Consider the following 12719-nt stretch of genomic DNA (forward strand, 5'->3'; position numbering starts at 1 on the left):
GAATCTGTAGAGGTTAAAGGGAATGCCCAACATAGCTATACAAATTTAAGGTACTTTATAACATAGTCTAATACAAATGGCTAGCCCCACTCTTTTTATGTTTAGAAATAAATTACAGCTATCCTTCAGTGACCTTGAGGGACTGGGTTCCTATATCTATATCTATATCTATATCTATATCTATATCTATATCTATATCTATATCTATATCTATATCTAAGATACCCAGAGATACCCAGGTCCCTTATCCTAGGTAGGTTTTGCATTGAGCCCATGCTATTCCCCTGTGTAATTATCAACGGTCTCCCATTACTTTTAACACCTCCTCCAATACAAGGTGGTCTGTATAGCCGCATGCTGCACCATCTAGACAGCAGCATGCTCACACACCCTTCTTTTCTCTAAGTATTCTCAGCCTGATTTCTGAATCCAAGGGGGGGGGGGTGTCTGGGAAATGGAGACCCAATTATACCTCTATCCTACTGAGGAAGCTTTTAATATGAAAGGGTTAGAGGAAGTTTTTCCTACTGTGGAGGGTATGAAAGTGTATCTGAAGACTAAAAACTATGTATTGTTAGCATCTCAAATAACCATTGAGATGGAAATCTCTAAGTTCACAATGCAACTTAGAAGAAAACTTCCCAGCTGCTGTCAGGCGTAGCTTTTGTACAGTTCCTTAGGTTAAATGCTGGCAGTCTTTGACATAGGAGACCCTTAGTTACCTTGTCCAGGGACAGACAAGAGTCTCATGAGGAACTCCACAGAGCCACTGCAGTAGCTGAACCAAAAGAGAGGGCAGCACATGTCCCCTCTGACGCACTGTGAGGGGTGTGTGTGCACCTGGAACCCCCCAGATGAACTTCTTATTTCTATGAAATGAAGTGGTTCATGCAGCCATGGTTCCCGGACCCTAACAAGAAGAGTTGTTAAACACACAGCTATTTTCCCGGTCTGGCCTGAAACTTCAAATCTCAAGTAGATTATTTTTACTTTAAGAACTTATCTGTTGACTGAAATGATTCCCTCCAAACACTCTGCTAGCCCTGAGCTACAAGGTCAGCGTTGGAAACTTCTGGGCTGTTTGGGCCAGCTGGGGGATGGTTGGGGGACAGGGACACAGTGAGGCAGCAGGTGCCTTACCTGGCAATGCCCCAGCCTTACTGCCCCAGGACCTGCAGCACTCCTATCTTCTGAGCTTAAACTCAGCTCCTCATTTTTAAACTAACCCAAGTCCAGACCCCAAGGGGATGATGCAGGGGTCTATCTTACACACATGACCTTGAACCCCTTATCCCCACCCACCCCGCCAAGAGGCTCAAGTTTCCAAGGAGGAGAAATGTGAAGCCAGTCATTTCATTAATCTTCACGTTGTGGAATCTGAGAAGGGACATTGAATTGGGAGCTGGCTGGGGAAACCCTGGAGGTGTGCCTTTCCTGGGCTGGCTATGTAATCCCGGGGAAAGCCTGAAACTCCCCCACCCCTCACCCAGCCCCCACACATCCGCAGACAGGCCTTCTAGGACCTTCAACTTCCTCAGTGCCTCAGAAATTCCAGTGTTCAGTGAACATAGAATTCTAAGCCCCGCCTCCTTCCCAAGGGGATGAGAGACCAGACAGGCAAAAGAAAAACGAGATGAACCCTGACATTCCTTTGACTCACTACTACCCAAGTTACTTTTCACTACACAGATTTAGATAAACACTACTGTCCCCAGCACACAGTTATGTCATCTTGATTTTTCTAAACCTCTCCACTCACACAAGGCTGGTTATTTACTAATCACTTCATGATGGCCTTCAACTATTTAAAAATACTCGGGTGGGAATTATGCATATCCACTGGGCACACAAATCAGGTTTTTATGATTTTAATTAAAAGCCTGAAACAAAAGGCCCACCCTTCCTCCAGAGACCCTGAGAACAATGAACTACATCAGAGATCCCACTGTAACCTGAACCAGCTGCAAGGATAGGGACCAAGTATTTGTCTCTTCTGATCCAGGAGCAGAAAGCTGGGAGTGGCCTCTCTCAGACACCAAGAACAGACAGGAGAGGGAGTGTGGCTGCTTTCCCAGTGGAAGGGAGGTGGGATCCCAAACAGACAGCCCAGGGTGGGGTGGCCTTGCCTAAGCCACTACTGAGACACTGGGTCAGAGAGCAGCAGCAAGCTCTTCTCTAGAAGGCAAGGTCTTATGTAACCTATGCTGGCCTCAAACTCACTAGGTAGCCAAGGCTAGCCTTGAACTTTAGCTCCTTCTGTCTACACCTCCCAAGGGCTGGGATTATAGGAATGTGACACCACACACAAAAAATGTGACCATCTTTGCAGAGCCCGCCTAGCAATCTGTTATAAAGCATTCCAGCCTTGTCATCATTTTGGCTTTATTTAGAGAATTATCCCTTCAAACCTCTGCACACTTGATGCAGAGGAACAGTGCTTCAACATACACTGAAAAGGACAACCCCTGCTAGGTGTGCAGTACCTGGGGGAAGAGAGAGGCGGGAGTACAAAGCATGGCTAGGCCACCCAGAAGACACTGGCCCAGCCCCCACTGCCTTCTCACACAAACAGCCCTGGCTTGATTTCTTAATTATTAATATGTTCAGCCAGCCCAAAGGAATGCGGCACCCACATCAATGTTTTAAAGTTATCTCCAGTTTCAGCCTACTGTCTATTACCAGGATGGCTCCCAACTGCCCTCCCATCCCCTACCCCGACCCTACCCCAGGCCTGAGATCAACTGGATGGTGTCTTGTGTGTCTAAAGCATCTCTCCCTTTGACGTCTGCTTAGAAATGCCACGTGGCTGGATCTCTCTGTACATTGGGCGTTTTTTGGATACAGTGCAACACTGAAACCATAGCAGCAGAGGACACTGGGAACTGCTGCAGCCAACCGACTGTGCACAGGGTATGGCATCTTTCCAAGGATCTGGAGGAGGCATTTGTCTCAGAGCACAGGAGTTGCTCATGAGAGGCTCCAGCACCAAGCTAGACTAGAAACTCAAATAGTGTGGGGCATTCCCACACCACACCTCAAAGCTCCACTATCGGCCATTAACTCCCATTTTCTGTTCATTTTTGACAATGCCATGCATAGAGAAGCTGACCCAACATACAGGCATGTGTGCACACGCATGCTCGAGTACACTCATGCACATGCTCCCAGTCTCCATGTTTAATTCACCTGTTATTAAGGAGATGAACAAACTTGGGACAAGAAAAAGGCCCAAAGAATTCCATTTAGTTTCTGAGGAAAGTTTAAACTCCCAAAGCTCGAGGGATGGCTCATTGGTTAAGAACTTATATGCTCTTTGCAAAGTTCAATTCCTAGCACCCCCTTAACTGGAAGATTACTAACAACTGTCACTCTAGCTCCAGGGACCCAACACTCTCTTCTGGCCTCCTCAGACAAGTGCATACATACACATGCATGAACACTTTACAAAATAATAAAGTCATGTTAAAAAACAAACAAAAATTCCCCCAGGGCTGAGCCGGCTCAGAGGTTACAATTCTCTTCCAGAAGAATTCCCATTCAGTTACCAACATTCCCATCACTGTGGCTCACAACCACCTACCTGCAGCTGGGGGGAATCCTACACTTGTAGCCTTCTTCGGTACCTGCACTCACATGCATAGACACATACACAAACACATTGTATGGAGAATTTAAAAGTAACCGTACAACACCAAGAAATCCAAACAACAATAAAAGCAGTCCAAAGACCAAGTCACAGTGCTAGAGAAGATGAACCCGATGGAGGGAGAAGAAAAGTTCACTCTCAGGACTCTCCGAGCCTGCTGTCACCTTCCGGTGACATCTGGGAATGGGCCGGTGGGGATGGTGTATCTCTTCCTAGCTACTCAGGACCCTCAAGTTTCCACCCTTGAGCCCATCTGTTCATTTCAGCAGTGAATAGAGGCAAGAGTGAAGGTAAGATGGCTCCCAAGGGACGTCTCCCCTGGGTTTTAGTTTTGTTTTGTTTTAGGGAGCTAAGATCAACCCTGAGGGGCCTCTCCTGCTAGGCCAGCAGCTCTAGCTATTACACTCTCCAGCCTGGGTCCCTGCAACACATCCTGTCCTTCAGTGTCTGTCCCTCCTCCATAAGCTCGGTGCTCACCAAGGCTCTGGTCGCCTGCAGTGAGAGTTAGACTTCATATTTCTAGAATAGGCACTCACGGGATGTGCTTTAAACTTCCTGCTTCTTACGAGCAACCACGATACACTCATTCTCCTCTCCTCGGGATTCTGAACTGTATGTACGGCCCTAAATACCAGGCAAAGCTAAGCCCCTCCCCCCAGGCTTCAAGTATTAAATACATTCGCTCTCAACCCAGCTGCACAGCCAGCTTCACGAGACTGTTTTCTTTCCCAAAGCGTAGATGGGAAATGAGATCGGGAACTTCCAGGCCTTTGTAAGTCCTGGCACTCGGCTTCCTCTTCAGGTTCCTGGTTTGTACATCATTGTGGGTTGTGTGTAAGTAAAAGAGGAAAAGAACTGGTGGGGGAGGGCAGGGGAGGGGAGATAGAAGTCAGGATGTTGCCGACAGAGACTGGAGCAGCCACATTTCCCGAGGCTTGTCCTGACTCTGAACACCTAGAACCACCAACCCTTTCCATCCTCACTGACACCTTAAATCCTCTTGCACTCTTGGTTACATAGCAAGTCTGAGGGTAGTCTGGAGTACTTGAGACCCTGTCTCAAAACAAACAAACAAAAATACCACCCCACCCCACCCCAAAACAAGATACAAATGAAACAAGATGTTCCATAGAAACCTTAATATCCCACAATGGATATACCTTGTGTGCGAATGTAAACTAATATCGCACACGGATGACACCCTGACGCTGCACACAGTTCTATGACTGACCACTGCACTTCCACGTTTAGCTAGAAATCCTACAACCGCAACTCTTTTAAAGAGTGTGGTATGCTTGGGTGTGGCAGCACAGGCCCATAAGCATCTCCTTCCCCACAAGTAAATACTGTGATGTCTTGTTGCCTTCATCTGTGGACAGACATCCTCTTCTTCCTGTGACTCACCACCTAAGGAGCATCTTGTGTAAGTCATCTTTGTATCTCTGTCAGGTCTTTCAGGTACATACTCAGAAGTCGAGGAAACACACCCTTTCCTTTCCCACGTATCCACGGCTTATACTAACAACGAATCTAACTTTTAGGAAATGTGAGTGGGACCTATAAACTGCCTCCAAATATCCTTTTCGGTATTTACTGCCTTTTATGCTCTATGACGATATAAAATTGTACCTAGGGCTCAATGTCAGCCTGCCCACTTGGAAGCACACTAAGGCAGCACGACCTCCATGTGTACGTATGATGAGCATTTGCACACACCTGACAGACATCTACGCCATGCTCTGCTACTGCAACAGTTAATGACAGCTGCTCATTGAGGGCGACTGTCACATTCGCGTGCACTGCGCTTACTTTACTGTCTAACCCCTTTCCTAAGCTTGTCATACTTTTCTGTATGAGAAAGGATGCTTCTCCCTGACGAAGTATGTTTACAATGCCTCCAGAAACAATTATCAGGGATGCTTCTACTCTGCCTACCAAAATGGAGACAGGGGGGGATCTGTGGCATTGATAAGTCATTAACTACACTGCAATTAGACAGCTAATATCATCACTGAGACAGATCAACAAGGAAGCACGGGATAAAGGTCTCTCTCATGACAAAGTGGCAGTCTATATGAGAACAGTGCCCAAACTCAGCTGCAACCTGTCACTACTGCTAGGATGTGGGCCACGGCCGACATCCAAACTCCTTCAGCTTTGGAACAATTTTCCTACAACAGAAACCAACACTCCTTCACTCATTCTCGGCCAGAATGGGACGGTGAAGCTCTTTGTCCCTTAGATTATCACAGAAATGGTTTTGGGCAAGAGAAGTGCGTGGATTTCCTCCAAATTTTAATCTTTTAACTTTACACTGTTTGTCCCTGGGAGAAAAGATGATACAAGACACTAATGTTGGATTTTTCTTTCTTAAGCAATTTTTTTCAAGTCTATAAATATAGCTTTTGTAAGACTAAGAAACAAATTTATTCCTGAACACCAAGAGAAACACACACTTCATGGCCTAAGAAACCTCAGATAACCTTTGGCTTTCTCTAAGGAAACAGTTTGGAAACGTCCAGAAGAACAGGACAGAGAACCTCTGAGCAGACTGCAGTGGTCCTGGGTCACTAGGGAGATGGTTTACCTTGCTCCTTACTAACCTCAAGGCTTCCTGTCTGTCACACAGCTGTAGGCTAAAAAACCTCAAGCATCAACTCAGACAGCAGGGGAGGCAGGAGCTTCCTGGGTGTTCCTGCTTCCCCCAAGGAAAAGACACCCAAGTCCTGCCACTGAGACAGACTTCACTGCTCCTGCCTCGCTGCCCTTTCCTCTAGGAACCTGCAGCTCAGGGCTTCTCGTGGCAGGGTCCACAGTTGTCATCCTACAGGATGCACGACAAACTTCTGCTGCTCCCAGCAGATTCTAGAATATCTGGTTTTAAAAAAAATAGCAAACTAGGCTTGTAGGTATATACCTCAGTAGTAGGTCACTTGCCTAGCATCCTGAGTTAATAAAAAAATTTGGTTCAGCATCTCCAAAAAATGTATTTTTGAAGACATAAGAGGAACTTGTAACTTCTAAGTATATGCATTTATTTTTAACATGAAAAAGTTAAGAATATGAAGTCATAATAAGGTACACAATCATACATGCTGCGTAAGCACTCTGCACCCCAGAACACTTTCGACTTTTTATTTAGAGATAGGGTCCAGGGTGGCTTTAAAATCACTTTGTACCTTAGTTAGTCCTTGAACATAGGCTCCTCCTACTTCTGTTCTCCAAGTAGCTAGGAATACAGAGGCCTGTGCCACCAGGACTGGCTCTATTCCCATCTTTAAAAAATCACGAATTCACCAATCAAACAGCCATTCAATATGTAGAATAATATGTATAATCAAATCTAGACCACAATATTTTCCAAGGTTTCTACGATAACACAGATCTATTGACAGTGGCAGCCGCTGACCTGGAAGTCATCATAAGGGAAGAGGAGCATCTCCCGCAGGCAGTCATTTAGGATCTGCGTCTTCTTCTGCACGATGACATTTTCGTAGTCGAGTGGCTCGATCAGCTTTGGCTTTGCCTGGAAAACCAAGAGAGTCGCAGTCACTGAGACGCTCCCACTGAGACGCTCCCACTGAAATGCTCCCTTCTTCAGTGCACAGACCTCCGTCTGTGTGAGACAATCTCACAAGTCTCACATTGTAACTCCAGGCTAGCCTCAATGCTGCGTGTGGCCCTGAGCCCTGGATGGCTTCTTAGTGGTTATCATTGCCTACTTGAGAAAAGCAACTTCTTAAGCGAAAGAATTTTATGCAGCTAAACTACAATATTTCCCAACTTTTTCATTCTTAAAACATAATGAAAGAAGAAGTGTTTTCAGAGGGGATGTGTTCATGGCGTTCTGAAAGAGTGGTACTTATTCCATTATTTAAGCAACAAAGAGACCTGCACTCTGGTGGGATTTTCAGGCCATCTCTATCATGAAAACAGTGCCATCCTCTGAGCTGGAATTGCAGACTTTAGAAAGAAAACAGAGGCTGAGTGATTAATTCATCTCCCAGGGGTTCCTGACCGTAGGCTTCATGCTCCTGCCACCATGTTGTCTGCCTCATGCTGCCTTACCCTCTCTATGCTTGACCTCTCACAGAACCTGGGTCTGCTGCTATCAGGACCATACACACCACTCAGGTGTCAATCCCTCTGAAGGCCAGACAGTGGTAAGAGGAGGCGGGAAGCACAGTCGTCGGGGGCTGCTGTTGGGTCAGCTGAGTTAATGCACATCAACAGCAGAGCCTGGAGGACCACAGCACACACGAAATGTACCTTGTTACTATAAACACACTTCAGTCACTGCTTGCAATGCATGTCCTTTCTCCCTTTTAGTGGAGGCTTTGCATATACTTGACTCTACCCCGAAAGGCTCAAAGATAATTCCCTCCACTGACTATGTGCCTGTGAAACAACCAGCCAGCAATGGCAGAAACATGCAGAAAGACAGAAAGACAAAAGGCCTAAGAGAGAGAAAAACCATAATAGAGATGACACTGCTACCCAGGGCTGAGCCCAAAGCTAATATAAAGAGACACTCACATTATCAACTGAACTGAGTACTGATGCAGTTCGTGTCAGGGAGGGCTGAGAACACAAGTGGGTGTGGGCGGGGGAGGGGAGCGAGGTGCTCAGAGAGCCTCTTCTGTTAGAGCAACTCCACCAAAGCAGCGGGCTGCCACTCAAAAAGCGAGTGAGTGGTCTGGTGTACATCATCTATCCTGGCAAGATGGAGGTAAATACTGCAAGGGCCCGCAGGCCCACTACCTACAAACGGTTTATAAGTATGGTGTCCAAGTAGTCTCATAGGAATGGCCTGACTCAAGGGCCATGGGGTAAGAATGGCCTGGGAAAAGTGTTCCTTACCTCAACGGACAGTGAGAACACACATTAGCTATGGATAGGAAAATCATAGCTTTTCTGAGGTTCTGAACACAGTTTGAAACATCCCTACTGTGCTCATGGATTCAAGAGAGTGACACCTCTGTACCCTGCTGCTAACTGATCTTCCGGGTTCAGGACCCCTCCCTCCCACAGCACAGGCCTGCTTGGACCAGAGGCCTATATTCATGCAAACTGGAAATCCAGATAGAACGGTAATCAAACCAGAAAGTCTTCCTGGTACCAAGAAAAAGGGATGCCTCTGGAAGCCAGCAGGCCTGGAGAGTGATTACCCACAAAATAGTTCAATTGTGGCCCAACACGAGGACTGCAGGGCTAAGGGAAGATCAAGTCTCAAAAAACAAACAGAGTGATCCCCCCTGTGTTCTTCCCTCGGTCACAAGGACTTCCTGTGAACTTTCTAAACATTTCTTCTGTCTCCGTTACTGGATGTGACCATGTATATGAGATCCTGAATGCCACTTCTTAAAACAGCAGACAGAGGAAGCGGCAGCTCTTGAAGGGTTCTAATGAGACGCTCACTCCTGCTCATGAAGAATTTAGGACTTTCCTTGATTTCTCTCCATGAGGACGAAAGCTATTAAACGGCCGAGATGAAGACTCATGAAACCCTAGTCTGTTTCCCAAGACATCTGCTGGAGATGGGGACAGGGCAGGCTGCGCCTCTGAACCAGGTGCTAAGAAGCCTCAAGAACCCTCCTATGGAGTCTGTCCACACACACACAGAGGACTCCTGCTTATCGACGGCTACCTCCAACTTCCTGAAGTTGCGAGGTCTTGCTAGAGGACTCCTTGTTTTCTCGCCATGAGGGTGAGCATAAAGAACTGGCAGGCTCCCTTTCTGGTGTGCACACATTATTATCAAGGTGTATCCCTGCTCTCTGCAGATATTTACTTAACCTGCCCATGTTCACCATACCAGGCCTTTAGGACAACAGGGAGGTGAGGAAGATACAGCCTCTGCCCAGAAGAGCTCACAGCCAGAGAGACACGAGGTATCTGTGAAGAAGAGCTAAATGAATAACATGGTAGAGACCCGGGCTGGGGCTTCTGACCCTACAGAAAACCTGACCTGGTCCAGGGAGGTTATGGATCTCCCTGAAAGCTAAGGCATCTGTTTGCTGCATCTCCAGTACCTGGAACTGGCCCTGGCAAAGTGCAGGACCACCTTGTTCACTATCGGGGATAAATGAGGCACCCACAACATGGTGCTACCTGAGGAAGCTTCTGGAATAGAAGGAGCCAGCTGAGCTTAAGGGTGGACTCCAGAGTGCATGGCATATAGGTGTAGATGTATCCGGGGCAACCTAAAGCTTAGAAAGTTATATCGGGATGCCATTATGAATACAAGCTCATGGACCACCAGCCCAGCACCATGTGGCCTAGGCAGGGAACAAGCCTGAGACAGCCCAAGCCTGGTACCACATGGCCGAGGCAGGGCATTGCACTCAGAGATGACCCCATACACCCAGAGGCCCCAGGTTCCTCTATGAGCAAGTAAGGGGGGGGGGGAATGGAACAGAAAGAGAAGCAGAAAGATGTAAACACAATGAAGAGTGGCAGAACTGGAGACTCCAGGGTAGGGAAGAACAGTCTGATGTGAGTAGCTGCTGATGCCATCTTAAGGCCATGGGGAGGTCCTCGCCTGGGCTGCCCCCATGGTCCATGTCTGGATCTCTGGCCCTGCAACAGCAGAGATCTGTTACCACCACGGGCCAGGCAGACGTCCCTGGTCTGGGCGGCCACCTAAGGCCATGCTGATGTCTAAGGGCTGTGCAGAGCTGGACCCACCCCTCTCCTGAGCATGCTGGGAGAACTGGTCCCCAGCTGACTTGAGAACAGGAAAGGTGATCCTGTCCCTTGACAGCTACAGCACCCAGGAGAACCAGACCTGCGCCTCACCCAGGAAGCAGAGTAGAGCTGCCCTGGTTTTGGGAGTTTCGGGTTGAGCTGGCCCTAAGGGTGTGAGTGTGGGAGAGCTGGCCCTGCCACTCCTCTGCCAGGGTGACATGCACAAGGGAGAGATGCTCCCCCTCCATGGGAAAGCTGCCCCCCCACACACACAGTCATGAAAGCAGGAGAGCTGACTCTGCTCCTTACTGACTGCGACATTAGGTAAGCTAGCTAGGGCAGAGCTGGAGAGCTCGCCCCGGTGGTGTGGGTGTGGGAGAGATGGCGGCTGACCAGTTCAGCTACCACCCAGGCCCAGACCCAGGGTTCTGAGCTCGCCTATCACAACCTCGATCCTGTCTATGAACTGCTGGAGCTTGTGAAGGGGCCAGTCCTACAGAGCTGCAGGATCTCCATGGCAACGGCAACGACAGGATATCCAAGATGAGTCCCAGTGAGGTTCCAGAGTTGATAGCGTAGCAAAGCCAGAGGCCTCAAAAACAGACCAATGACTCACTGCAGTGAACATTTGCAAGTAAAGACGTGTGGACAAAAGGGCATACTGTGAGACAGACACCCTGTGACAGTACAGCTTCCACAACAAGATTTTTTTTCCTTTGGGGAGATGAGTAGAATTGGGGTACATGATACAAAAAAATCTCAAAGAATCAATGAAAAGTTAACAAAACAAACCAACAAACTGATAAACATGAACTGCTGGTGTCCCAGCCCCAAACCCCAAGAGAGGGAGCTAAATAATTCAGCTCCGTCAACTTTATGACAGGTTCTCCTTGGGTTTAATGAGTACAAGAAACAACCAGTTGCTCAAAAAAGTAGACTGTGGGGTGGGGGTAGGGAGAGGTGAGGGGTGGGGCGGTGTTGCAGGAGACCTGGAGGACACTGGTGCACAGACAGTCTAGGTTACTGGGAATTCAATGTGAGGGAGAAAACATCCAAGGACTTCCTGAAAAGCCTGGGGCAGACAGTGAAACTGTGAACCGTGGCTTAAGGAACAAGAAACATCTAACAGTGTGAGCCAGCTTCCTCTGAGCGGGTGGGAGGCACTGGAATTCAAAGGAATGGCTCCTATGGAGGAGTCCTTGCTCGGCTTGTTCTCAGTCTCCTCCCTAAGGTGCAGGCCAGGTACTGTTCAAACCTGGGGTGCTCACCTTCAGTCTATAGCATGTACGGCAAGATGAGACCTAAGAGAAGATGGACTGCAAGAGGCCACGGGCAGGAGAAGCGCAGGAACGACGTGCGTGCATACACACACACACACACACACACACACACGCACACACACACCTTCCAGCATGGGATACCGACCTCCCATCACGGAATGAGAGATGCATTGTTCTTTCCACTGCCCATGGCATTAAGACCAGAAACTGCCAGCATGCCAACACACTCAAGGCTCAGGCTGGAGTTTCAGGCTGACCTGGGCTACACAGTGAGACCTTGTCTCAAAACAAAACCAACCGCCCTCTGAGATCACAATAAACATAGATAGCACAGCCCCATTACCATTTGGTAGCTCAGGGTCTGGGAAATTGAAGTAGGTGTGCATGTGTGTATGTGTGTACACGCGTGCACACATGTACACACATGAGTGCGGGTATCTGCAGAGTCCAGATGCCCTGGAGCTAGAGTTTCAAGTGGTTGGGAGCATGGGTGTTGGGGATCCAGCTCAGGTCCTGTGTAGGAGCAGTCTCTCAGTCACTGAGCCATGTCTCGAGCCCCCTTGAAGTACACGGAGGTAAAGACAAGTTTGGAGGGCTGGTGAGATGGCTCAGTGGGTAAGAGCACCCAACTGCTTTTCCGAAGGTCCGAGGTTCAAATCCCAGCAAGCACATGGTGGCTCACAACCACCCATAATGAGATCTGACTCCCTCTTCTAGAGTGTCTGAAGACAGCTACAGTGTACTTACATGTATGGAAACTTTCATACTATGTAGCTGTGGTGTTTGGATGAGGATGTCCCCCATGGACTGAGACGTTTGAATACTTGGTTCCTGTTTGGTGGCATTTTGAAGAGGTTGAGGAAGTTATCTTTGCTGCAGGAAGTATGTCACTGGGGGTGGCTTTGAGGTTCCAAAGCCTGGTGCCATTCCCAGTGTCCTCTCTGCTCCTGCTCCTGCTCCTACTTCAGAATGGCATCTCCAAGCCCCAGCCCCAGCTGCCATGTCTCCACTTTTCCATCACACACTCCTTAAAGTCCTAATAACCTTTTTTCTATAAGTTGCCTCAGTCATGATGTCTAGTCACAGCAGGGGCAACGTGATCACCA

The 12719-nt window shown here is 48.1% G+C and overlaps 1 protein-coding gene across 32 annotated transcripts in view; it reads right to left on the bottom strand.

Moving 5' to 3' along the window:
- The window catches only part of Dock9 (dedicator of cytokinesis 9), a 254311-nt gene that overhangs the window by 132667 nt on the left and 108925 nt on the right, over positions 1-12719 (bottom strand). For all 32 annotated transcript variants that reach the window (XM_085828875.1, XM_085828880.1, XM_085828874.1 and 29 more), the window contains one exon: positions 7056-7172. In XM_085828875.1, coding sequence (XP_085685001.1) covers positions 7056-7172 — 117 coding nt within the window. The remainder of the gene's footprint in view (positions 1-7055; positions 7173-12719) is intronic.

The sequence above is a fragment of the Mus caroli genome, unplaced genomic scaffold (genome assembly GCF_978045245.1).
Source record: "Mus caroli unplaced genomic scaffold, Mus_caroli_1 scaffold_12, whole genome shotgun sequence".
Classification (NCBI taxonomy): Eukaryota; Metazoa; Chordata; class Mammalia; order Rodentia; family Muridae; genus Mus; species Mus caroli.